This window comes from Hemicordylus capensis, chromosome 2 (assembly GCF_027244095.1).
Source record: "Hemicordylus capensis ecotype Gifberg chromosome 2, rHemCap1.1.pri, whole genome shotgun sequence".
NCBI classification, from domain to species: Eukaryota; Metazoa; Chordata; class Lepidosauria; order Squamata; family Cordylidae; genus Hemicordylus; species Hemicordylus capensis.
This window is the reverse complement of record NC_069658.1, coordinates 172,831,734-172,857,864: the sequence shown is the minus strand read 5'-3', so window position 1 is coordinate 172,857,864 and position 26,131 is coordinate 172,831,734. Positions and strand designations below refer to the sequence as shown.

General features: G+C 48.5%; 1 protein-coding gene across 6 annotated transcripts in view; it reads left to right on the top strand.

The window, feature by feature from the left end:
- The window catches only part of LOC128342119 (uncharacterized), a 36,082-nt gene that overhangs the window by 4,634 nt on the left and 5,317 nt on the right, over nucleotides 1–26,131 (top strand). For 3 of the 6 annotated variants that reach the window (XM_053289011.1, XM_053289010.1, XM_053289008.1), the window contains exons 1-11: nucleotides 8,459–8,601; nucleotides 22,375–22,553; nucleotides 22,740–22,777; nucleotides 23,054–23,170; nucleotides 23,308–23,387; nucleotides 23,736–23,826; nucleotides 23,964–24,047; nucleotides 24,676–24,780; nucleotides 25,145–25,217; nucleotides 25,590–25,637; nucleotides 25,728–25,913. In XM_053289011.1, coding sequence (XP_053144986.1) covers nucleotides 8,564–8,601; nucleotides 22,375–22,553; nucleotides 22,740–22,777; nucleotides 23,054–23,170; nucleotides 23,308–23,387; nucleotides 23,736–23,826; nucleotides 23,964–24,047; nucleotides 24,676–24,780; nucleotides 25,145–25,217; nucleotides 25,590–25,637; nucleotides 25,728–25,732 — 858 coding nt within the window. In that variant the 5' untranslated portion in view covers nucleotides 8,459–8,563 and the 3' untranslated portion in view covers nucleotides 25,733–25,913. Of the gene's footprint in view, nucleotides 1–8,458; nucleotides 8,602–22,374; nucleotides 22,554–22,739; nucleotides 22,778–23,053; nucleotides 23,171–23,307; nucleotides 23,388–23,735; nucleotides 23,827–23,963; nucleotides 24,048–24,675; nucleotides 24,781–25,144; nucleotides 25,218–25,589; nucleotides 25,638–25,727; nucleotides 25,914–26,131 lie in introns of those variants that run through there. The other 3 variants (XM_053289012.1, XM_053289009.1, XM_053289013.1) reach the window with 3 other exon arrangements.

Here is a 26,131-nt window from a genome sequence, read left to right as displayed (position 1 = left end):
ATGTCCCTTACCAGGGTCCCTGTCAGAGTATTGGACCATATTGAATATGTGTACTTGAGTTTGGGGACCAGGGATAGATTGGGACTTCTGTTGGTGTACCGATCGCCCTGCTGCCCAGCGGAATCCCTTACTGAGCTCACGGACTTGGTTGCGGAACTCGCATTGGAGTCTCCCAGACTCTTGGTGCTGGGGGACTTCAATGTTCATTTCAGGACAAATCTGTCTGGGGTAGCTCAGAAGTTCATAGCGGCCATGACAACTATGGGACTATCCCAAGTGGTCTCTGGACTGACGCATATTGCAGGTCACACGCTTGATCTGGTATTTTACTCTGATCAGGGTGGTGTTCCGTGGGTGGGGACTCCTGTGATTTCCCCATTGTCATGGACGGACCACCATCTGGTTAAGGTTGGACTTACAACCACTTCCCTCCTCCGCAGGGGCGTGGGGCCCATTAGAATGGTTCGCCCGAAGAGGTTATTGGATCAACTAAGATTCCAAGAAGCCTTGGAAGGATTTAAAGTTGACTTTGCTGGTGATCCTGTTGATGTCCTGGTTGAGAATTGGAACAACTTGCTCCACAGGGTAGTAGACATGATTGCTCCCAAGCGCCCCCTCCAACCCGCTTCAAATTTGGCCCTTTGGTATACGGAAGATCTATGGGGGCTGAAACAGCAAAGAGAGGAGAGCTGGTCTTGTGGTAGCAAGCATGACTTGTCCCCCTAAGCAGGGTCTGCCCTGGTTGCATCTGAATGGGAGACTTGATGTGTGAGCACTGCAAGATATTCCCCTCAGGGGATGAAGCCGCTCTGGGAAGAGCAGAAGGTTTCAAGTTCCCTCCCTGGCTTCTCCAAGATAGGACTGAGAGAGATTCCTGCCTGCAACCTTGGAAAAGCTGCTGCCAGTCTGTGAAGACAATACTGAGCTAGATAGACCAATGGTCTGACTCAGTATATGGCAGTTTCTTATGTTCCTACGTTCCTAAGGTAGGTGACTGGAGCGCAAGTGGAGGAAGACCCGACTCGAATCTGACAGATTCCGACATAAGAGCACATCTAAAGATCTATGCTCAGGCATTACGTGCGGCAAAGAGGCGGTTCTTTTCTGCCCGTATTGCCTCTGCAAGTTCCCATCCAGCGGAGTTGTTCAGGGTTGTGAGGGGATTAATATCTGTCCCCCCTCCCTTGAACCAGAATTTGGAGCCATCGGTTACCCGCTGTGGTGTGTTTAGAGAGTTTTTCACACATAAAATATCTCGGATTCAGGCCAACCTAGATGGAGACTCCACAATTAATTTGATGTCTGAGCTGGAGGTGCCCAACGATTCCTCTTATGTGATTCGACTGGATCGGCTTCAGTTTGTGACTCCTGAGGATGTGGACAAGCTGCTTGGAGCATTGAGGCCTACCACTTGTTCTCTTGACCCTTGTCCAACATGGCTTGTTCTATCTAGCAGGGAGGTTGTTGTAAACAGCCCGGTGGAAATCATAAATGCTTCTCTGAGGGAGGGCAGGATGCCTCCTTGTCTTAGGGAGGCAATCATTAGACCTCTTCTAAAGAAGCCTGCATTAGATCCCTCAGAGTTGAGCAATTATAGGCCTGTTTCCAACCTCCCATGGCTGGGCAAGGTAATTGAGAGGGTGGTGGCCTCTCAGCTCCAGGCGGTCTTGGAGGAAACTGATTGTCTAGACCCATTTCAAACTGGTTTTCGGGCGGGCTATGGGGTGGAGACTGCTTTGGTTGGCTTGATGGATGATCTCCAATTGGCAATTGACAGAGGAAGTGTGACTCTGTTGGTCCTTTTGGATCTCTTGGCAGCTTTCGATTATATAGACCATAGTATCCTTCTGGAATGTTGGAGGAGGTTGGGGGTGGGAGGCATAGTTTTACAGTGGTTCCGCTCCTACCTCTCGGATAGATTCCAGATGCAGGGGCATAACTATAATTAGGCAAGGGGAGGCAATTGTCTCAGGGGCCCCCTGCCTGCCCCCCCCCGAGAGACATGTCACATGCCTCCCCCACCCAATGCCTGCCCGAGCTTCCTTGAATGACTTTATTTCAAAATATTTCCCCCTCCTTCCTTGTTCTGTGGGAGCGCTGTATTTCTTAGTCTCTTCAATCCCCTCCACCCCTCTCCATCTCCACCCTTTTGCCTCATGGCCGTGGGCTCCTCCTCCTTCCCCATCTATTGGCTGGTGGCACAGCACGTGCATTCAGTTCGGCTGCTGCTGCTGCTGCCTGGAACACGCGCCAACCAATTCTGAATCTAGCTAGTTGTTAGTGACTAGTGAGAGTTGAGACAACAAAAGCAAACTTAAGACATGGAGTGGCAGGACTCAGGAGCCCTCAGGTTAGCTGACTGTTGTTTGCCCATAGGTGACCGTCTCCTCCCACCCTGACCTGATTCTTCCCTCGCCCGCATGGGCATGATGGCTCGCTTCTCCCGGTGGGCTTCTCAGCCCGCCCGCCCGCATGGCTGGGCATGGCCCACTTCTAGCCCCCCGCCCCCCCAAACCCCTAACAGACTGAGAGATATGGCTGGAAGAACAGCAAAATGGAGGAGCACCAATTAAAAACAGATGCAGGCATGGGGGGAGACTTAGAAGTTTGCAGGCAGCAGTGGAAGCAAAGGCAGGGAGCAGCGGCTGTGTAATGGGTGGTGGGGAACTGTCTCTGGCTCTCTACCGGGCGCCAGCTGGCCGGTTCCCACGTTCCGCCATGGCAGGCATGGGCACTGGGCTCACCGCCAGGCTCATCACCACACCACTGCCCTCTAGGCGCCCCATGCTGCAAAGCAATGGCTGGCCCAAACAGCCCACCCGCACGCAACTCACACACACTTAGTTGTTGTTTGCAACTTGCCGTGCCTGAGCCTCTTCACTCAAGTCTTCTTCACGGCGCGAAGAAGACTTGAATGAAGAGGCTCAGGCACGTTCTTCACAAGTTGCAAACAACACCTAATTGTGTGTGAGTTGTGAGTAAGGGAGGCCCCCCCATGTGACTAATGTGAGACGTAAGGCGTAGCCTTCCGAGTTGACATGAGGCGTAGCCTTCCGAGTTGTTGCAAATGCAGTGAGGATGGCAGTGAGGCTCTAGGGGTTTGAACTTGCTTCTGCAAAGCTCCCCCCAGCCGCAACAGCTTTCCTCCTTCCACCCGTCGCCTTCTCTCTTTCTCTCCTCCGTCTCCCTTCTCCACTTCCCTAATCCCTCCCCACTGCAGTGCTAAACAAAACAGGCTCCAGGATTCGGAAGCTGGTCGAGGATTCCTCCTCCTCCTCCTCCTCCTCCTTTAGGTTAATTAAGGGCACAAGGAGGGATGTGTAGCCTGCAGAGGACGGAGGAAGGGGCATTACAAGAAATGCTAAAGATATTCTTGTAATGACCCTTCCACATTGGAATGCCAGTTACACACCTGCTCTTTCTTTGTACACCTCAAACTTTGGTCCTTTTGTTGCCTCATGCCTCTTTATCCTTCTGTGTTAATTCTTCACTTACTCTCCCCCCACTTGTATTTTTGAGCTGATATTATGGCAAAGTTATATGAAAGATGGGTGTCAGATGTTTGAACAGGAGCGCAATTTCTGTGCTTGCTATGGGCATCGGTGATTATGGGGCGGGGGGGGGCATTTTAAAATCTTGTCTCTGGGTCCACTCTGACCTTGCTACGCCCCTGTCCAGATGGTGTTGATTGGAGACTGTTGCTCTTTGAGATCTGAGCTTAAGTATGGTGTCCCTCAAGGCTCCATACTTTCTCCAATGCTTTTTAACATCTACATGAAACCGCTGGGAGAGATCATCAGGGGATGTGGAGATGGGTGTTACCAGTACACTGATGACACCCAGATCTACTTCTCCATGTCAACATCTTCAGGAGATGGCATAACTTCCCTAAATGCCTGCCTGGAAGCAGTAATAGGCTGGATGAAGGAGAATAAACTGAAGCTGAATCCAGATAAGATGGAGGTACTTATTGTGAGGGGTCAGAACTCTAGAGATGATTTTGATCTGCCTGTTCTAGATGGGGTCACACTTCCCCAAAAGGAACAGGTTCGCAGTCTGGGAGTACTTCTGGATCAATGTCTCTCCTTGGTTTCTCAGGTTGAGGCGGTGGCCAGGGGTGCTTTCTATCAGCTCCAGCTGATACGCCAGCTGTGCCCATTTCTTGAGATTGATGACCTCAAAACTGTGGTACATCTGTTGGTAACCTCCAGACTGGACTTCTGTAATGCGCTCTATGTGGGGCTGCCTTTGTACATAGTCTGGAAACTTCAGCTAGTTCAGAATGCGGCAGCCTGGCTGGTCTCTGGGTCATCTTGGAGAGACCATTTTCCTCCTTTACTGATGGAGTTACACTGGCTGCCAATAGGTTCCCAGACAAAATACAAAGTGCTAGTTATAGGTTACAAAGCCCTAAACGGCTTAGGCCCTGGGGATCTAAGAGAGGGTCTTCTTCATTATGAGCCCCACCGCCCATTGAGGTCATCTGAGGAGGTCCTTCTCCAGTTACCACCAACTTGTTTGGTGGCTACACAGAGATGGGCCTTCTCAGTTGCTGCCCCGAGATTGTGGAATGCGCTCCCTGCTGAGATATGATCCTCCCCATCTCTGACAATTTTCAAAAAAACACCTGAAAACCCATCTTTTCACTCAAGCTTTCTCAGCTTCCTAAATTTTGGGGGTTTTAATATCTGGTTTATTTTAAAATTAAAAACCCGATTTCGGGGGTTTTTAATCACTGTAATTGTTTAATTGATGTTTTAAAATGTTTTTAAATTGTTAATTGTTATGTTGTTTTTTTAATTTATTTTAGCTCTTTACTGTTTTAGTGGTTTGTTTTAATTATAAACCGCCCTGAGCCATTTTGGAAGGGTACAAGTCAAATAAATAAATAAATAAATAAATAAATAAATAAATGAATGAATGAATGAATGAATGAATGAATGATAGTAGTTGTTGGTGTAAATATTACTGTATAGCTGCTGTATAGATGGATTTGTATATATACTTGTGTATATATGTATTTGTGAATTGTTTTTATTAAGTGTGGCCCCTCTCTTTTCCCTCTCCAATTTGGTTCTGCTGACATGCACGCGCGCGCACACACACACACCAGACACACATGCACCGGCAATGATGAGTAAGTGGTCTCCTACCAAACCACGTCATGTGTTGCCTCCACTGACCCACCTCTAAGCTCGACTTTCCTATCCCTTAATTTTTTTCAGAGCCCTCTTCTCTTTCCCCTCCTCTACCTAGCAGCATGCACACGCACACACACCAAATGCATGCATGCCGCTGGTGCCACCACTTGCCTGGGGCCCTGTGTGGCCTCCAACAAAGATGTGGTGGACCAAACACTCTGAGGCATTTCTTTCCCCACAGGCAAAACGCATGCATTGCACATGAAGAGAAGAGCAGAAGAGCCAGGTTCATGTTACTTTAAATTCTCCATTCAGGGTGTGTTTTTTCCTTGCCCCTCTTCCTTTGCAGTTTGCGTGCCGGGTTGGTTTTACTGCCTTGCACCTTCTAGTTAGGTCTTGTTGGTTTGTGGCTGTTGTTGTTAGTCTGTGCTGTTGTTTGGTTTGGTCCCCTTGGCTTTGCAGTTGTGCGGGCAAAGCAGCCGGTCTGTTTCTGTGGTGGGTTTTTTTGGTTTCCAGATGGTTGTCTTCTTAGTTGTGTGTTGGTAGGGTGGCCTGCTAGGGGCACAAAACTGGGGTGGGTAGTGGGCATCCAGGGGTACCAAGCACCCATTGAACTGCAAAGCAATCAAACACTTCTGTGATTTTAGATTTCCCCCATTTTTGCAATTCTCCCATAGGGAATAATGGGGATTTGAGGTGGCCCAGCTGGCCCATTCTCACCTTTTGGGGGTGCCAAAGTGGGTCTGGGGGCACGGTGGGTTGTGCCACAACTCCTCCCCAGGCAGCCCCAAGCCTACGGCTAGGCTCTGGCTCACGTGGCCAGACTGCCCGATTTAGAAGTAAGTACCCTGCTGTGGACATGGCTTCAGCATCCTCAGCTTCAGCATCCTCTGTTCAAAAATAATATGAACGGCAGTGGTACTAAACATAAAAAATGCAAAACAAAATACCACTAAATGCACATAGTATGAACTATTTAAATAAATATGAAATAGACCAATTTATTACAATGTAAATACTACATAAACAATACATCACAGTTAGTATATATTACATATTATAACAAGGTTTCTCGATAAGTCCTTATTTCACTAATGCTTCATTAGAAATCCATTCCTTTCAATAGTAAAGATTTAAACAGTTTCACAAAGTTAGCGTCTTCACCCTGGTGACTAAGAAGATTCTTTGTTGCTTCCTCCAAAATTGTTCTTAAATTCATCCAGGAAAGTGTGAGTTGTTTCACAAGATCTTTTCAGATGCTAATTACAACAAGGAATAAACCATACATTAAAGAAAAACATTTTTACAAATGTAATAATACAAACTCACTAGCATCAAAAGCCAAATTTACCCAAATGAGTACACCAAAACATCATGCACTGAATCAGGACATACAGCCTCTCTCTTGCCAACATCATTACCAAACAATTCTCTTACTCCTAATTTATAGCCTTCAATACTCAGTTATTTACAGCCGTTAACTCTCCTAAACATTCCACTCATCTAATAACCACCATTCACAATTAAAGTGCCACGATTACAAAAAACAGGATAAATCCATAACAGTATTCAGTCCATTAGGTTGTTATGTATTTAATCTATGTATATAGAAAGATTCCTGCTGATGCAACCATTTCACTGCATTAATATTACAATATCTAGACCTTTCCCTCCTAAAAATAGAAATAAATACAAACTTAATATCTTCTGGCTGATGATGGACTTGTAAAAAATGTTCAGTAAGCGGTGCCTCTAGTGTGCAATTCTTTACTCTAGAGTAATGTTCAAGAATGGTTTTTTTTTTAACTGGACGTATAGTAGAGATGTGCACGGAACCACGGAGCACTGGGGTGGGGGTTCTTTTAAGGGCGGGGGGTGTACTTACCCCTCCCGCTGCTTTTCCCCCACCAGCACGCATTTTTTTGGTAAGCATTTGGGGCGGCAGGATACCGCCCTGCCACCCCTTCCCCTTCTTGGCAGCAAAAGGCTTCAGAAAGCCGTTTGCGCGTGCACACGTCGCACGCGCACACCACATCTCCGCATCACACATGTGCAAATTGCAGAGATGTGATGTGCATGTGCTACGCATGCATGCGCAAAAGGCTTTCTGAAGAGGGGGAAGGGGCAGCTGGGAGGTATCCTGCCACCCCAAATGCTTGCCAAAAAAAGTGCACCAGCTGAGGGAAAGCAGCAGGAGGGGTAAGTACACCCTCCCCCCACCCTTAAAGGAACCCCCACCCCAGTGTTCGAACCGCCAAATCACCCCAAGATCGGACCGGCCCGGAGGCGTGTAGAATGGCCTCTGGACGGGTCTATGCACATCACTAACATATAGTACATCCTACATACAATTTGGAACAAGGAGAGATGATAATAGATATAGCATAAACCGAACTGCATTTAGAAAAAGGTTCCAAAGGTTTCCTATAGTTACTGGTGGGATGCTGAAAAATGTGAGTAGGCAAAGAAAATTTACAGGCTGCACAAGTCCCACATTTATGATGGCCTTTTATCCTAGAAATTGAAAACTTAACCTGTTGGATATCTGAATGTATCAAATAGTTTAAAAGACTTTTAGTTCTTCTGAAGCCTATAATTGGTGGTTCCTCGCAACCTGGAATCTCTAACTAATGGCCAGTATTTTAGAACCACTTTTTTGATTTTGTTACTTACTGGTGAATAATTCAAACCCCATGTGATCCTCCGTTGTAATACTTTTTCCTTAATACTGAAAAAACATTTTCTTTGCATTCTATCTGCTCGCTGTCTGGCTTTTAAAATAACAGGCCACGGATAATCTCTATTCAACAATTGTACCTCAAGGGTCTTAGCCAATTTCCTATAATCGGAGTCCCGTGTATTATTCCTTTTTAATTTTAAAAACTGACCATAGGGCAAATTATCCTTTAAATGAGGTGTATGGAACCATCTATAATGCAAATACGTGTTCCGATCAGTCTCTCTGGTATAAAGATAGACAAAGATACGACGATCTGTCCCAATATTTACATAAACATCCAAAAATGAAAATCTAGACTGACTAAAACAGTTCTGAAATTTAATTGTTTCATGAATATAATTCATCCATTCAGTAAATGCCTGGACCCTCTTCATATCAGAAAAAATAATGCAAATATAGTCTATAAAACACCTATAAAAATCAAATTTCCAAAAAATGGATTATTATGTTGATTACAAATAAAATTGAATTCAAATTTTCTCATAAAAAGATTAGTCAGAGATGGCTATCTTCCTGTATTGAGGCTTAATTCCTTCTGGGCTTAGCTCTCAGTAGCATGGCAAGGGATGATTTAGGCCAGTGTGATGACTCTGAGCTGCTGTTTCAATGCACAGGAGCTCCACAGGTACATCAACTCGGAGAAGCCCCGGCTGCAGACTCTGGGCCGAGAAGCCTTACATTGATGCTCTGGCTCACGTGGCCAGACTGCCCAATTTGGAAGTAAGTACCCTGAGGATTTTCATGAAAAGGAGGAGTCCGTCTGATCCCACATTTCCTTCCTCTTCTTTTTAATGCTAGTAACCTAAAGCTAGGAGAATAGCTGCCTGGAGGAATTATATGTTTTAAAAAATACATATCATACATATTACACAATTGATTTTAACAATAACTTTTAAATTGTTCTGTATTGTATTCTGTATTTTCTTCGCCCCTTTTTGATCTGTTATAATTTAATTTGTTGTTTGTTTTTATCTCCTGTTTTAATATTGTGTTTTCAGCCGCTCAGAGAACAATTTGTTATGAGGTGGCTAAGAAATAAAGTTTATTGTTCTTATTCTTATTCTTACTATTAGTGAAACTGCTATATATCTTGAATTTCTGCCAAGACATTTACAAAGCTACATAACAGCTGGGGGAAACATAGAGACAGCTGTACTGCCGTGTACAGTAATTAATATCCCTTAATTGTCTTTCAGTTCATACCCACAATTCTAGTCAAGAGGGTTCACTTACAGCCAATGGGGGTGTGGGTGTGATGGAGAGGTAGGAAAATCTTCTTCTGTGATAGTTTTACAGTAGCTGCAGAGAGAGACACTCTTTCCTTCCACTGCCCCTCCCCCCAGGCTGGTCACCATTGGCCTTTTCCTGAGTTTCCTAAGAATATCTCTCCCGTTCAATAATAATTTTAAAAGATAAATTCCGGAACCGTGGCTTTGATCTGAGGCCTGGCTTTTCCATTCAGTGGAGCTCATTATTTAGTAATGGATATGCTGTGAGGGTGCTGGTCAAGTCTAGGTGCTTTGTGGGGAAAGATCTCCAACTTATTGCACAATGGAAAATAGGAAGGCGACATAGTACCTTGTGTGTGCTCTTTAGGTCTGCCATGAGTAGACAATTCACCGCTCAGATCAAACCATTAGAAATATTTTTCCTGATCAGCTTGGTAGCCAAGCGTGTTTTCAACCCACTTTTTAATACAAGAAAAATGGAGAGTGATAGGTGCCATCTTAGATGATGCATTCCTCTTCTCACAGCCACACCAGAGGAATGCCTCTTCTAAGATCGTGCCATTTGCGACACATCTGTGCATTCTCTCCAAAGGGAGCATTGCATCCAAGTTAAAATAAGCACATGTAGATTTAATGGGTTCAAATACATGTGACGAATCAACTAAGGTTTCTTTAACCAGACAGGCTCATTTTCTTTGATCAGCTGACTTTGATTCTGGTACTCTTTGGAGAGAAGAGGTTGCAGAGGAGCTTTGTACTGACAGCAGTGCTGGATGATAGTCTTGACATAGCATCTTTTACTGTACACACCATTTTCTTTGTGGGATTAATCTGCATATAACTGGGTGAGTCATGATAGCTGCTGTTTTACCAGTGGGCAGGCAGGATCACAGTGTGACTTGCTCAAGACCACCCGTGAGTTTATGGCTGAGCACAGATGTCAGCTGGGGTCCAGATCAACACTGCTGTCCCCCCCTCCGCCCCCATTAAATTTATATCCCACTCTTCCTCCCTGAGGGTAGAGTTCTCCATGTTATCCTTGCAACAGCCTTCTGAGGTAGGCTAGGCGGAGAATAGTGACTGGCCCAAGGCCATCCAGTGGTCTTCATGGCTGAAAGAGAATCTGAACCCAGGAGAGGTGGCATTATGAGTGGTATGCATTATCAGAGGCCGTCTCCAAAGGAGCACCAATGGCCATAGGGTTGGATTTGGGGCTTGCTCCTGCTCTCAGTTTACAATCCTGCTGGAGGCTCAGCACTTGATTAGACAAGAGGACATCTGGAACTTTAGCTGCGTGGCTTGGTGATGCTAGCTTGCCCTCTTTATTTCATGCCCAGACATTGGACAGCTGGCACCAGACCTTTATGACCAATTCAGGTTTTCTGTTAGGCGACAACTCCAGAACAGCATTCCTTCCGTGACTGGCACTAGCTTCTCCCTTGTGCTTCTTTTTAGATTGCGAGCTCTTTGGGGGACAGGGGGCCACTTTCTTCTCCTTTTTGTATGTAAACCACTTTGAGAACAGTTGCGTTGAAACATGAGATATAAATAAGATAAGTAGTTATTTGCTTCTATATTCCATTTCTCAACATCCTTCCTTCACAGAGAGGAGAAGCGCTAGTTGGACTTCCATGGAGACCCTGACCTGGATGAAGCCGGCTCAGTTTTTAACAATATCATGGCTTGAGTTGCCCTCCGAACAACTTGAGTTGCCCCCCATAACGTCATGGGCTTGCGACGATCTCTAAACTGCACAGAAGTGCATCGCAGTTGCTTAAAGACACTGGCCTAAACAGTTGGGCCCAGCGTCGCTCTTGCTACCACCCCATCACCGCCAGGGAGGAGCAGCCACTCCTCAGCCACTCCTCAGCCATAGTAAGAGTTTGGGGGGGGGTTAATGGAGCTTTGGCGGGATGGGCCCCCCAAAGGAGGTTTTTTGGGGGGGTCTCGCTGCTGGGCGGTCCAGATGCCCAAATTACCTTGGTGCGCCCCTGGGCGGATCCACTCGGCTGCTAACACGAAACATGGATCTCCCGGCCAATTACACGTTTAACCACTGCCACCAAGTCAACTTGTGTGTTCTAGACTGACTCTACCACAATGGCCTTCCAACCTTTTTTTGCAAAAGCAAACTTTTTTAAAGGCGGTAAAGCCTATAAGTGTTGGGTGGAGTCAACAGAAGCTATAATTTTCCTTTCGCTATAACAAGAAATGTTACTTTGTAATTAGTTCAATTAAAAGCTATTTCACACATTCAGTACAAAAACAACAACAAAAACGCAAAGAGCAAAAGGAACAAACAAAATGTGGTCAAAAACGCATCCACTCACTAGCAGTTGTTGCAAGATTTTCCTTTGCACTCCTGAGATAGGTAGGTAGGTAGGTAGGTAGGTAGGTAGGTAGGTAGATAGATAGATCCCTGTCTTCTCAGCATGTGGTTACGAAATGTCTTGGTTTGATATCTGGTCACAACAAAGCTATGCATCTTATTGATCCGTTACTTCTGGGATTGATTCATATGGACTTGGAGCTGCACAGGATCTCCCCTGATGGCAGCAACTCAGAATGCATGTACTTCTCTGCTCCCTGGGACTTCACTACTTTTTGCACTGTTGGACAGAACCTGGAAACTATCCGTGGTATAGGAGGATGACTGGAAATAACCTCTGAGGTCATTTCATAACACTCACGGTCTAATTTTTTTGTTATGTCTGTGTATAACTTTGTTCTTCGCATTTTTATTTTTTTTTATTTATTTATTTTACATTTTATATCCCGCTCTTCCTCCAAGGAGCCCAGAGCAGTGTACTACATACTTAAGTTTCTCCTCACAACAACAACCCTGTGAAGTAGGTTAGGCTGAGAGAGAAGTGACTGCCAGTGGCGTATCTAGGGAAAATAGTGCCTAGGGAAAGCACTGAAATTGCGCCCCCTGTCCAAACATTTGACACCCATCTTTCAGATAACTTTATCATAATATCAGCTGAAAACTACAAGTCAAGCTCATTAATCTTTTAATATTTCAAAAATTATTTAGCAGTGGACATAGCCAGACCAAAAAATGCTGGGAAACTACGAATTTCAGTATGCTGGGGCTCATGGAATACCCAAATACTATGTGGAGGTGTACTTAGAAAACTAAACAGAAGTGCCTGTCTAATTCTCTACTATGCATTGTAGCATCACTATTACATAAGTTTTAAAAATCAATGGAGAATTTGGCTTTTCCCAGATACTCTGAAAATAATTAAAGGATATGCAGAGTAAACTGTGTCACTGTTAGGAATATATTCTAGTATTTCAGGAAGACAGTTAAAATGAGAGAAAGAGAGCAAGAAACTCCCAGTGGGCCTTAATACTAAGGATTTCACACTGATTCAAAGACAAACTCACCATTAGTAGCCATATTATTAAGACATCACATTTAACTCACTAATCACAAGAAACAAAGTAAGAGCAAATGAATATAATCCTAGCTCATAAGCTTCAGCTCATTATTCACAAGCCCTGATTCTCTGTACAGAGTGCCAAACTGAATATGTGTACAGTGATTTATATTATATTGAATTAAAAATAATACCTGTAGTCCCTTCGGGGGGCTTCCTAAAGGCTGTGGGGGGGGGGTTCTGCAAAGGTTCTCCCTCCCCCTGCTGGCTTCTAGAGCCTTGCAGGGACCATTTTAGCATGTGTCATGGCCATTTTTTATTTTTATTTTTTAAAATGGCCGCTAAAAACAAAATGGCCACCACACATGCTCAAATGGCCTCTGCAAGGCCTGGCCTGGCCTAGGGCCTCACAGAGGCTATTTGAGCATGTGCAGTGGCCATTGTGTTTTCAGCAGCCATTTTTTTTAAAAAAATTAATTTTATGAAATGGCGCCCCACTTCAAGTGGTGCCCGGGGCACGTGCCCTGCCTGCCCCACCCTAGATACGCCCCTGGTGACTGGCCCAGAGTCACCCAGCTAGTTTCCTGGCTGAATGGGGATTTGAACTCGGGTCTCCCCGGTCCTAGTCCAGCACTCTAACCAACACAAAAATTTTGTGTCTCCCCTCCCACAACAGCTTCCTTGCTGAGTAATGGCACTATCTAAGAATACATTGACTTAAAAAGTTGTCCCATCTTCTGGTGCCATCTGACTCTACTGAGACCTTCCACAACAGATCTCTTAGGGTTGCAGGTAAGAGATCTGTTTCTGTGGTGACTGTTGCACTCTTTATTTGCATTGCCGTGTGGTCAGATCTTGTCTAAAGGGTTCCTGGGAAATGCACTAGAGACCTTGGAACCTCTCAGTAGTTTTACCCATACATTTATGTTCTTAAATAGCTCTTAAGCTCATCGTGGTTGGGCAAGGTTGGACAACATGATCTTGCCCCAAGTTTCCAGTCATCCTCATATGGCGGATACGGAGATATTAACCATTTGTTTCCCCGTGGTTGCTGCCAAGGTTGGGTGTCAGTTACCTGAGCACGGATATGCAAAATGGTGGATATTAGATCCACAGATAACAGGCTTTGCCTCTAAAGCAGATCCCTTTCTAGCCCATCTAGAGATGCCAGTGTGAAAGGAAACCCCTTCATCCTCTGGGCCTACTTTGCTTCTTCTTTACAGATCTTATTGGGGCATTGTGGAATTCAACCTCAGGAAAACATCAGCTGTGTCCTTTGAATACTGTGTGAATTGGCTGTCACTAACATTTATTGCAAGATTTTCCTGTCCCATTTCCTAACTAGGGACTAAAATATTCTGCTTTCAGACATTAAGATCCATTGGAAATGTGGATTTGTCACATCCCTTATTATGGGCAGCTGGGCAAGAAGCTGTAGCCACTATCGAAAAATGATCCCTCTCTGGCTGGAAGGGAGGTGGGGTGATGGTGCATGCCCACGTGGAAATTTAAATTGTGCATGGCATGCTGGATGCCCAGTGTCCAGAAATAAGAGGTGGTGTTCCTGCCAGGGAGGGGACTTGTCATCTGTGTACCCTATCCAGGGCATGCTTGTGGCCAGATAGTGATGTGCACGGTCCGGAGAAGTCCGGACCGGCACCGAAGGGGGGCCTTGTTTTTAGGGCGGGGAGGGCTTGCTTAGCCCTCCCTCCTCCTTGCCCCCGCCAGCACCCGTATTTTCTAGTATAGGGGCGCTGGAAACCAGCCACCCCCCCGCCGCCGCCGCGGCGAAAGAACTCCCAATGCCAGCCCTCCCTCCCTCCCAGCTAGCTGCCCGCCCGCCCGCCCGCTCACCCGCTCACCGCTCACCCGATAGGAAACGAGAGGAGCTCCGGCACAGAGCTCCTCTCGTTTGGAAGGCCTCCGGCATAATGGTGTTTTGCGCGCGCGCGCGCATGCACACGCCGCAAGGCACGCTGTTCGCCGGAGGCCCGGTCTACCCGCCGGGAAAGGGCCGGGTAGACCAGGCCTCCGATCGCTGGGTAGACCGGGCCTCCGATCGCTGGGTAGACCGGGCCTCTGGCGATCGGAGGCCTGGTCTACCCAGCGATCGGAGGCCCGGTCTACCCGGCCCTTTCCCGGCGGGTAGACCGGGCCTCCGGCGAACGGTGTGCCTTGCGGTGCGCACATGCGCGCGCACGCGCAAAACACCATTATGCCGGAGGCCTTCCAAACGAGAGGAGCTCTGTGCCGGAGCTCCTCTCGTTTCCTATCGGGTGAGCTGTGAGCGGGTGAGCGGGCGGGCGGGCGGGCGGGCAGCTAGCTGGGAGGGAGGGAGGGCTGGCATTGGGAGTTCTTTCGCCGCCGCCGCCGCGGCAGCGGGGGGGCGGCTGGTTTCCAGCGCCCCTATACTAGAAAATACGGGCGCTGGCAGGGGCAAGGAGGCGGGAGGGCTAAGCAAGCCCTCCCGCCCTTAAAGGCATACCCCCCACCCGGACCCGAACCAGGCAGGGCCGGACCGGTCCGGCAGTTCGGCCATTCTTTGGAATGGCCGCCGGACCGGTTCGGGCACACTACTATGGCCAGAGGTTTGGGCCGGCTGCTCTTCATTCTATTGAATGGCCATTAGGTATATAGTATTTGGCCCTTTCTGGCCCTCTTCATGCAACCTCACCTTGGTTCCTGGACAACTCCAGCCCAGCTATGGCTGAATGTGTGTGTGCCCCCCTCCTGCATGGCCTCAGTTCCCTGCCCATCCATTTCCTCCTTGCCCAGAGAGCTTCTGCAGGCTGGATAGGAAGCAACAGAGAGTCTGTCTGACTTCTCCATTTGATCCCTTACTCCTCATACAATAAAATGGAGACGTCCATGTGCCCCTGTCCCCGAGGTGGGCCTATGTTGTTAATTCAGCACCTGCACACAGTATGGCAGCAAGCAAAGGGCTTACCCACAGGATAGTGTCAGCCAAGACGGCCATTCATGGGGGTGGTCGAGGTGGTCTTTTGGACACAATGCCCTTGCTAGAATCAGGTGGGATTCCAAGAGGGGCAGCCACCCCACTCCGGAACTCTAGAAAGACCTTGGGAAAAGACCTTTCCAGTGGGCCAAAGAAATTGTGCCAGGGAGGATTCAGCCTGGGAAGAGGTACTCTTTAAGCAGGCAGTTGCAGGACAGGGTTATATGGGACTGCTCTCCCTCCTGTTCTCTTCCCTGAGCGGTGCGCATCATATATATGCTTTCATCCAAGAAGGGGACCCTTACTTAATTAGCATGAGGCAATATGCGTGCAGCCCCTGGACGTGCCAGCACAGCCGCCCCCTTCCGGCATATAGAACAAGTACCCTGTCTTTGGCGGGCCGGTCATGGCTGCATGGGCATGCACAAGACGTTTCAATCAGAAGGCAGAACATAGTTTCATTTGCAGTGAAGCCATCACTACTGCCTCACGGCTAACCTTCAAGAGGACAGCTTCCAACAGTCACGATTTAGACCTCATAGATGTGCACAGAAAAAGCAACAGTGTTGACGAATTTGTGGCTTTGGAGATTACAAACTCATTTCGGGGCTGTCCAGCTCCTGCCACATTCTTCCCCAAATCTAAGCTAAGTGAGGTGGGCTGCAGCATTGGCTGCTAGGTGCCATCCACCAAAGTGAGAAGCACAGAGGTTTGCATAGACCAGCGTGCCTACCAGGTGGAGGAGAAGGGTGTGTGGGTCTGCTCGCCCTCCCACCCCCCACCCCCACTCTGCTCATTGGCAGCACAGGCCTGCGCATGGGCTTCCTGCATGTTACTGTGGATGAAACTTGCGCAAAACCATTGTGATTCCAGTATGAAAGGGTCTCTTCTGATATGCTCCTTGGGATTCACACAACTGAGTTTAGTGTGGTGTCCAGACATGCTGATTTCTGCTGGATTGACACTACTTCTTGTTCTATCTGTTGTTTTTCATGTGGTAACAAAAGTGGTCACATCGTGAAAAGAAGTGTGGTTATTATGTATTGCAAAGCAGAACTAATTTTTGAGGTTTGTCATCATTTAGCAAAGCGCCAAAAGGAAGCTACCCATACCAGTTACAGAGTAGAGTGGAGAGTTTAGTTGTTGCCATTATTTAAAGAACACGCATGGAGATTGTTGTACAATCTAAACTAAAAAGATGTATTGGTGATGTACATTTAGATAGGAAAGACCTAGTCCTATCTATCAGCTACGTATTGAATAGGAAGGGAGAGAGAGATGTTTCCATCTACTCTCTAAGAGGAAAGGAAGAGGACTGATTCTTGACTGGAAATACCTGAGGAGTCGAGGCAGGGGCCATAGAGTAGAGGCAAGCAGGGACAGGTAAGGAGACCCTCACTAACTACCTCTACTCCCAATACCCCAAGTGGTCATTAGGAGAGCTGGTGCAAAAGGTCAATGCACTGGAACTCCATCTCCAACTCTAATAGTAGTAGCTTCTTTACAGTAAGTGCAATTTCTGACCTAATTCCAAAGGAGCATGGGAGTCTCTTGTGCAGAGTTGAATCTCTCTCTCTCTCTCTCTCCATCAAAGTTTCATGGTCAGCATCAAAACTTCCACATGATCTAGAAAGCTGGGCTTTGGGATGTGTTCACGACACTCTAACTAGCCTGGGACAAGTTTACCCTGTAGCAGAGGCCTGTACAGAGCAAGCCAGGCTGCACATGGGACATCTCAAGCTGTTTTATGTGGCTTGTCATGCACCGAAAACACGCTTGATTGTGGAAGAGGGGAGTGGATTTCAATGTTCTAATCAAAGACCTGCATCTGAGCTGGCACAATACAAGCGCCAGTTGCTATTCTCTTATAATGAGCCAGCCCTATTGGTATCCCGGGTATATTTTGGTGTACTTAAGCTTTGCCCATATATGGCAAAGCTTTTCTGCAAGCAAATCAGAGTGTGAAAAGTCAGACCAGATACTGGTGGTCACCAGGGAGCTGTGGCTGAAAACGGCCTCCAAGGATCTGATCTCCATCTTGTTGCTAACACTTAGAAGCCTTGTGTACAACCTGACAATTGCAAAGGGATTCTCCATGTCTCCTTCAAATGGGCTTGTGGAGATTTACAATGTGGTTGCTGCATTGTGATTTCACCAAGTACACATGCACAAACCCAGTCAAGGTCATTCACTTCAAGGAGGCTGTTGTTGGGGTTTGTGATTATTTAGCAAAGCACCAAGGAAGCTACCAGGCATTGGAGAAGATCCTTTATCTTCTGCTTCTGGTGGAGAAGGAATGCCCCATCACCTTCTCTTTTGTATTTGGATGCCAGGGTAATAGGAGATGTTTCCAAGTTCCTTCACCTCTGTTTCCTTGTTCAGGTGCTGTCCAGTCTCATGGCTGTCTTGTTTTTCCTCACATGTAATAATCAAGTCAACAACCAAAGTCAGGATGTAAGTCCATCTATTGTCTCTGAATCTGGAATATAGGCGGGGGTCAGCTTTTCCTTGCATCAACCCCTCCTTAAGTAGCAGTTGATTTCATTTCTCATTCCACACTCTGGCTGCTTGTTTGAAGCCATAGATGCTCCTTTCTGGTTTGGACACAAGCAGCCCCTTCTTTCTAGGTACCTCCCAGCCTTGTGGCTGTTGCATGTAGATGTCTTCCTCAGTTTCCTCATGAGGGACAGTGTCCTAATTGAAGTGTATGTCACAAGTGGTGCAAAGGTCCCATTGTAGTCCTCACCATAGATCTGGGAGTATCCCTCGGCTACTTGCCTCACCTTGTAGCGCTCTGCCCCCCCTTCTGCATCCTGCTTGACTCTGAAGACCCACTTGCATCCCACAGTCTTTCTTCCGGTGGGTATTGACACAAGTCTTCAAGTCTCCTTTTTGTGCAGGGAATCAGTTCCTTCGAATGCTGCTTTTCTCCATGTCTCACCTTTTGTCAGCTGGCATCTTTTCTTTCTCTCACCATGTGGTGGGTTCTTGTAGCTCTCCTCCTTTGGTCACGAGTGAGAACCTTTTGGGAGAAAGCCCTTTGTTGGGCCTCTAGCAGCGCCTCAGTTCGGGCTCAGGCTGTGCAGCCCCTTCTCTAATCTGTATCCCCTTCTGAACCTCCTTCTGGTTGTGGCACAGAGTCTTCGGGTTCACGGTCTGGCTCTTGCATCGTGAGACATCTTGCCTCTTTCACCTGGATCTCTGGCACAAGTTCTGGCACATCATCCCTAGTTGGCCCTTGTCTCTCCTCAAAAGACAACACATTGCAGATCCTGACATCTCCATTTGTACGATCAAAGGTTCTCTATCCCTTTTGGCCCGGCGAATATCTAACCAACACTCCCAGTTCACATTTGCGATTGAGTTTGGTTCTCCTGGCCTTTGGGACGTATGCATAAGCTTTCGATCCAAACATTTTAACATGCTTTAGAGAGGGTTTGTGCCCAAGCCATCGTTCAGATGGTGTCTTGTCTATTGCTTTGGCTGGCAATCTGAGTTGAAAGGACTTAGGAACACATGGGAAGCTGCCATAGACTGAGTCAGACCATAGGTCCATCTAGCTCAGTATTGTCTGCACAGACTGGCAGCGGCTTCTCCAAGGTTGGGAGAAGGTTGGGGTCCACCCTGGTTGCATATGAATGGGAGACTAGCACTGTAAGAGATTCCCCTTAGGGGATGGAGCCACTCTGGGAAGAGCAGAAGGTTCCAAGTCCCCTCCCTGGCTTCTCCAAGATAGGACTGAGAGAGATTCCTGCCTGCAACCTTGGAGAAGTCGCTGCCAGTCTGTGTAGACAATACTGAGCTAGATGGACCAATGGTCTGACTCAGAAGATGGCAGCTTCCTATGTTTCTATGACAGCAGAATGTATGAGCTCCAAAGGACACTGTGACTCTGTCTGTGTGTGTCTGTGCAGAAAAGCTGGGTCTCACCCCTTGATTAAGTCAGCAACACTGACCCCTTGTGGCAGCTTCTCTGCATGACTCCACTTTAAAGTCCTTCCTAATGCCATTTCCCCCAAGCTCATTTATCACATGGATTTGACTATGTGCTAGTCTTTTAGGCCATATGGCCGAACAGTTCTTGTGTTTGCATGAGGCTGCAAACCTGGCGGGTTCAGTTACACAGTCCAATTGAAAAAGCACATCTTTACGCATATCGGCTGTCATAAGGAAATCATCATCTTTGGTGATGGGGTGTCTGAGGGGGTTGGGGGTGGGAGGCACTGCTTTGAAGTGGTTCAGCTCCTACCTCTCGGGCAGATTCCACATGGGATCCCTTGGAGGCTGTTGCTCTTTAAAATCTGAACTATCATATGGTGTTCCTCAGGGCTCCATATTGTCTCCAAAGTACTTTAACACCTACATGAAACCACTGGGAGAGATCCTCAGGAGATTTGGTGCGGGGTGTTATCAGTATGCTGATGACACCCAAATCTATTTCTCCATGTCAACAACATCAGGAGAAGACATAACCTCCCTAATTGCCTGCCTGGAGATGGTGATGGGCTGGATGAGGGATAAGAAACTGAGACTGAATCCAGATAACATGGAAGCTCTTATTGTGCCTCTTCAGAAATCGGGGGGGGGGGGGGGGGTTGATTTTGATCTGCCAGTCCAGGATGGGGTCACACCTTGCCAGAAGGAACAGATATGCAATCTGGGAGTGTTTCTGGATCAAATCTTCTCATTGGTGTCTCAGGTTGAGGCGGTGGCCAGAAGTGATTTCTATCAGCTTCGGCTGATATGCCAGCTGCGTCCATTGCTTGAGATAAACGGCCTCAGAACTGTGGTCCATATACTGCTACATATACCTTGGCGGTACATATGTTGGTAACCTCCAGTTTTGACTACTGCAATGCGCTCTATGTGGGGCTGCCTTTGTATGTAGCCCAGAAACTGCAATCAATACAGGTTGCCAGGTGGGTCTCTGGGTCCGCTCAGAGTGACCATATGACTCCTGCATTGAAAGAGCTACAGTGGCTACTTATGTGTGCCGGGGCAAAATACAAGGTGCTGGCTATAACCTATAAAACTGTGAACAGGTTGGAGAGCCCTGCTGTTGCCCAAACAAGAGAGTCCAGAGGGAAGCCAGGCAGCTGCTCGGAGCATCCTTCCTCTTGGGGCATCAGCTCTTGGCTTTGAGACTCAGAGGGAGGGAGAATCCTGCTGCTGCCTCTTCCGCCACCCTCCGCTGAATAATGCCAAAGTCAGCGATGAAGAGGCAGAGTGGAGAAGGCTAAGCAGCCACCGACCTGCTCCACGCTGCCTCCTGGCAGGCAAGTGACAGCATCGCCACACTCTGGAAAGAGCAGAGAGCAGTGGCCAGAGGGCAGAGCCAGCAAAGTGATGTGTGTCCCCTCAGGTGAGAATCAGTGTCAGGATTGCGCTGAAGGAAGGAGTCCCCGTGTCGGGCTGAAACAAGAGCACATCCTAGCAACCAAGGTGGCTCTCGGGATGAATGGCAGTGGGCGGAGGTGGAGGGGTCTGCTCTGAGGGGCCTGTGGTGGTTTTGCTTTCAACATGGTGGGGAAGAGAGTCCTCTGATTTCTCAGATCAACAGACATATGGACAGGAAGGGTGAGGTTTGGAAGAACTTCTACTACTACTACTACTATTGATATACCGCTTTTCGACACAAGTTTCCAAAGCAGTTTAAGTGGAGTAAGAATAAAGGAATAAAGACGGCTCCCTGCCCCCAAAGGCTCACAATCTACAGAGAAACCTAAGATTGACACCAGCAACCGCCACTGGAGGGTTACTGGGCAGGAGGTGGGTAGGGCCAACTGCTCCCCTGCGCGGCCTCTGCTCAATAAAGAGAATCAGCCCTTTGAAAAGGTGCCTCTTTGCCCAGTTGGCAGGGCATGCCTCCAAGTCCTGAAGCAACCTCTAGAGGCAGGCAAGAGGACCAATGGCCATTGCTGAGGCTCAGGACACATCCTCTTTTATGACACCTCCGGGGCTCAGCTGCTCTTTGTGGGGACAGGGGAGAGGGGAGAAGGGCTGCTGCTGGACACTGGAGAGGAGAGGAACGGGAGTAAGAAACCAGGGAGTAGACGGGCAAGAGCTGCCTAAGTTGCCCCTTAGCAAGAGCCTACTGGCTTGGACCATCCCCTCTCTCCTGCTGGCTTTGGCTCCCATGCAGCCGGCGCCAGAGGGGGAGGGGGCAACCAAGAGTTAGGGGCTGGAGCGCCTAGAGGAGGAGGCTGGCTCACAAGCAGGAGGAGGGGGCTGGAGCTCCTAGAGGAGGAGGCTGGCTCACAACCAGGAGGAGGGGGCTGGAGTGCCTAGAGGAGGAGGCTGGCTCACAACCAGGAGGAGGGGGCTGGAGTGCCTAGAGGAGGAGGCTGGCTCACAACCAGGAGGAGGGGGCTGGAGCGCCTAGAGGAGGAGGCTGGCTCACAACCAGGAGGAGGGGGCTGGAGCGCCTAGAGGAGGAGGCTGGCTCACAAGCAGGAGGAGGGGGCTGGAGCGCCTAGAGGCGGAGGCTGGGTCACAAGCAGGAGGAGGGGGCTGGAGTGCCTAGGAGTACGCAGTCCGGCACCAGCAGCAGCACTTCTAAGTCCAGCTGCCTGGTTTCCCTGGCAGTGCCATCGGAGTCTGTTATTCTGCCTCCATGTTCCACTCCTCAGCTCTTTCGTGGCCCTTTTCTGCACCTTTCCCAGCTCTAACATAATCTGGCTGAGCTGGGCTGAGCAGAACTGCACCCCATATCTCAAAGGTCTCTGCCCCAAAGCATTGGGGCAGCTGTCTCTACTCAATTCCTCAGCCAGAAGGAAGATGGTGCACCACCTTGAAGCCTATTGGGCTACCTGTATTGCTGCCCCTCCTTCTGTTCTGCACTCCTTCCCGGCCCCATTGGCCCCCTCTCCTGCCAATGTCTGCTTAAGGGTCGCTTTCTCACCTTCTCCCTGCTCTCTTCTAGGCTGCGAAAAGTCTGCAAATGTTGTAGAAAGTTCTTTAAGACCTCCCCCACCAGTGACTCCGCCAAGGGCAAGCCCCCCAGAGGGAGGTTCTGGACACGAAGCAAGCGGGTTGAGCCGACTCCAGCGCCACCTCCAACTCCCTCAGGGGGCACCCCGGCAGTCTCGGGAGTCACCATCGGTGAGGAGGTGCCCCAGGCTCCTGGGGAATGGTTGGGACTGGAGGTGACTCTTTGGGGAGGGTGGGACAGCTGGTGCTTGGGAGCCCAGGAGCCAGCCTGAATTCCAAGAAAGGGAATTCCCCTTGCTTAATTCCTCATGGGAATTCCTGAATCCACCCTCCCTTCCCATTCTTCTTCCCCTCCAGGTCTGACAACTGACGAGGAGGAAGTGGACAGAGCTGAGGTAGGGAACCATTGAGTAGAGGGCCTTCCTCCACAGAGCCCGGGACATTTCTGTGAGAGGTATTTGCCCCATCTGGGAGCACCCACTCTCTGCTCTGATCCTTTCCCCAGTTCTGCAGTCTCCCTGAGAAGCAGCAACTGCAGAATATTCCATGGAGCGGGTGGTGTCCCCAGAAAGGACGTGAGAGCAGCCCACCAAGTAAGGGTGCCCGCTCCATTTCCAGGAAGGCACAGAGAGTCCTTCCATCACTAACAGTTCAGTGCTTCTAATTTTCAGGTCATCTTCAGCTGGACCCAGTTCTTGTCTGCCATTACGGAAGACGTCAAAGACGTCAGGTCGTTGGGCGGTCAACTCCTATCGTATGATAAGGACGAGGCCATGGAAGCCGTACTGGTGAGTCAGATGCGGCAGAGAATGGAAGAGAATGCCCAAGCAAGGGCTCAGTCCAAAGTGTGTGTTTGGGGATGGAGCTATCCCAAGGAAGTCCGTGGGTAGTGACCAACTCTCTTCTGCTCTTTGATCTCTGCCAGGAAATTATGGAGGATGTCAAGAAGCATCCGGACCCTGGGTGCCTGCTGAGGTTATGCCTGGACACCGTCACGGAACTCACGTATGCTTATAGCCCACGGGGATTAAATAGGAGGGGGTTGTGTCAGGGAAGGGCCATGGCAAACCAGGCCAGATCTGTAACTGGATCTCCCCTTTCCCCAAAGATGGCCATTGATGTGAAGGTTTTTCCTTTAGAAACAAATCTTCTTAAGTACTACGGCATTTTGCGAACCAGGGCCTCCCCAGACGGGGATTGGTCATTTTTGAAAAAAAAGAAGGAAAACCATCACAGACCTGTCGTCATTTTTGATGCTTGCTGGGTTGCCATGTTCCTCTTCTCTAGAGGAGCTTCCATTGGCTGGATCTCCAGCCCTCCTCACACTACGAAATCTCATCTTTCTCCCTCCAGCAAAATGAAGCCGCCTATCCCCTTCAATCTCAAGGCAGCAGTCCTCAACGTGGCGGTGTCCGGGCTGAACCAAGTGGACCCAGGGACCCAGGTAAATTCCTCTTGGGCTTTTTTCTCTTGCGAAGAAAATGTGATACCACTGTCAGTAGCAGTGATTTTTCAATGTTGTATTCTCAAGACCAGTTGTGTCTCCTACTCATGACTGATCTTCTCTTTTCCCCCTCGAAGGAGAACATGGCATCCTTTAAGAAGATGCTCAGGGGGCTGCTGGAGGAGGCCCCCTCTGTCTACAGCACCATTGGCATCTTGAAGGTAAGCGCAATGAAAGCCCTATTGGGACATTAGGTAGTAGATGCGTGCAGGTGTCTGAACGCTGAAACATGATTTTCTGTGCATGACTGTAGATGCATTTCTTTTCAATGTGAACCTGGGAACGGGCCCCTCACAGGCCTGGTATAGAGAGGGAGTGTCAAGCAGTGCCTGTATTCAACAGCATGTATGAATTGCAGTCCCTGTGTCCAGATCTGCCCCTGTGCACTCTCCACTCGTGGTCCGAGTGTGCAACATAAGGTGTGAATGGGGCTTCTGTCTTCATCCTCTCCGACATCCGAACGTGGCCTGACATAAAGAGGCAGCAGACCCCATCCTCTTTGTGTATTTAAGATAGATCTTGGTCACTTCCTTATTAGACGCCAACTGGCTGAGAAGACAGAGAAAACCATCACTCCCATAAGCAACTTTCAGAAATATTGAAGATCTTGTCAAAATAATTGGGGGGGGGGTGTTTATATGGAATTAGATGGTCCTTAGACTCCTTTGGGACGCAACCAAGGGATGTTCCTGTAGTGGGACAAATTCCTACCGGGCTTAGCTCTCAGTAGCATGGCAAGGGATTATTTAGGCCAGTGCGATGACTCTGAGCTGCTGTTTCAACCCACAGGAGCTCCACAGGTACATTGAGTCAGAGGAGCCCCGGATGCAGGCTCTGGGCCGAGAAGCCTACTTCTACGTCCTGCAGCATGTGGCCAGACTGCCCAATGTGGAAGTAAGTACCCTGCTGTGGACATGGCTTGGCTCTGCTTCAGCATCCTCTGTGGGCCCCCTTGTCAGGTTCCAGGTTCAGAAGAAGACCTCCCATTGGTCTCTGGTCACACGGGGGCTGCCTGGCAGCACACTTGCTGGAGAGGGGCTGTTTCCACTGGGGCTCACCAAGGAACAGGAGGAACAGGACAGAGCTGTCACCCACCCCCACCCCATATCTCTTCTGGCTGCCCAGTGCCCAGAAGAGCCACATTCCATCTTTGGGAATCCTCAACTTTGTTCCCAGCTGGATCATCTTCAATTCTTCACTGCTTTGGATATGGTGTCACATTGACATGAAAGAAACATGTCCATCTTTATTTCTACAGCTGACCACACACAAGGCTCTCTCGCGCATTGAAGATGACTTAACTCATCATCTGATTAAAAGCACCATCAAAGGTAATGCCAATTTCCAGGGAAGTGGGGAGGGCAGAGATGTCTCCTTGGAATCCCAGAATGGGCCTGGGTGACAAAGGTCATCCTTCGTCCAAGGAGCACCAGTTTTGCTCTGACCTCTCTGTGGCAGGCCTGCTGAGTGGGCATGTCTCAAACTCCCAACCCCTCTCACATGGGCAAACACGGTTCTTCTTGGGAAAGTCCTTGCAGCTAACCTGCGAGGTCTGGAAGCCATGCTTGTCTTTGGCAAGCCCAGTGCAAAAAGTAACCCATTAGAACCTCCTCATTTATTCAACATGGACCTGTCCCTCCTTAACTCTTCTCTTAGCCAATTGAAAGAAGAAAACCCAATCTTTTCTCTTCTCTTCCCTTCAGACGATCTTGTCCTGGAGGACTTCAACGAGGAGGAGGAGTTTGGTAATTGTATGAGCATCAGAATGGAGAGGGTGGGAGTGGTTGAATAGCCATTTGAGCCGGAGAGACAATCTTTTGTCTTTTTGTTTGGTTTTCTAGGCTGAGAGAGAACAACTACTACAACAATAATCGAACTTGAAGTTACCCAGTGGCAGTAGATTCAGGACAGACTGTTTTGCACAATGCATCTTTACATTGCGGGATTCCCTTCGAGATGTCGGGAGTGCCACCGGCTTCGCTTAAGAATTACACCAATTAATGGAAGATAGGTCTGTCGATAGACAGGTAAGCTCTGGGGAGCCCGGTGAAGGATTGCAGGTATCCCTCTGAGGGCTGGATGCTAAGGAAAAACAGAAGAAAGAACAGGGAGAGGCGGAGAGGACTTGCCCCAGCTTGTGCCCCATTTTATCCTCCGATGCAAATCTCTGGAAAAAAGATACTTTCCCCCTGCTTAGTTGCCTATGTGCCGTGAGCTTTTGGAGTTGCTTCTTGTGAATGGGTTG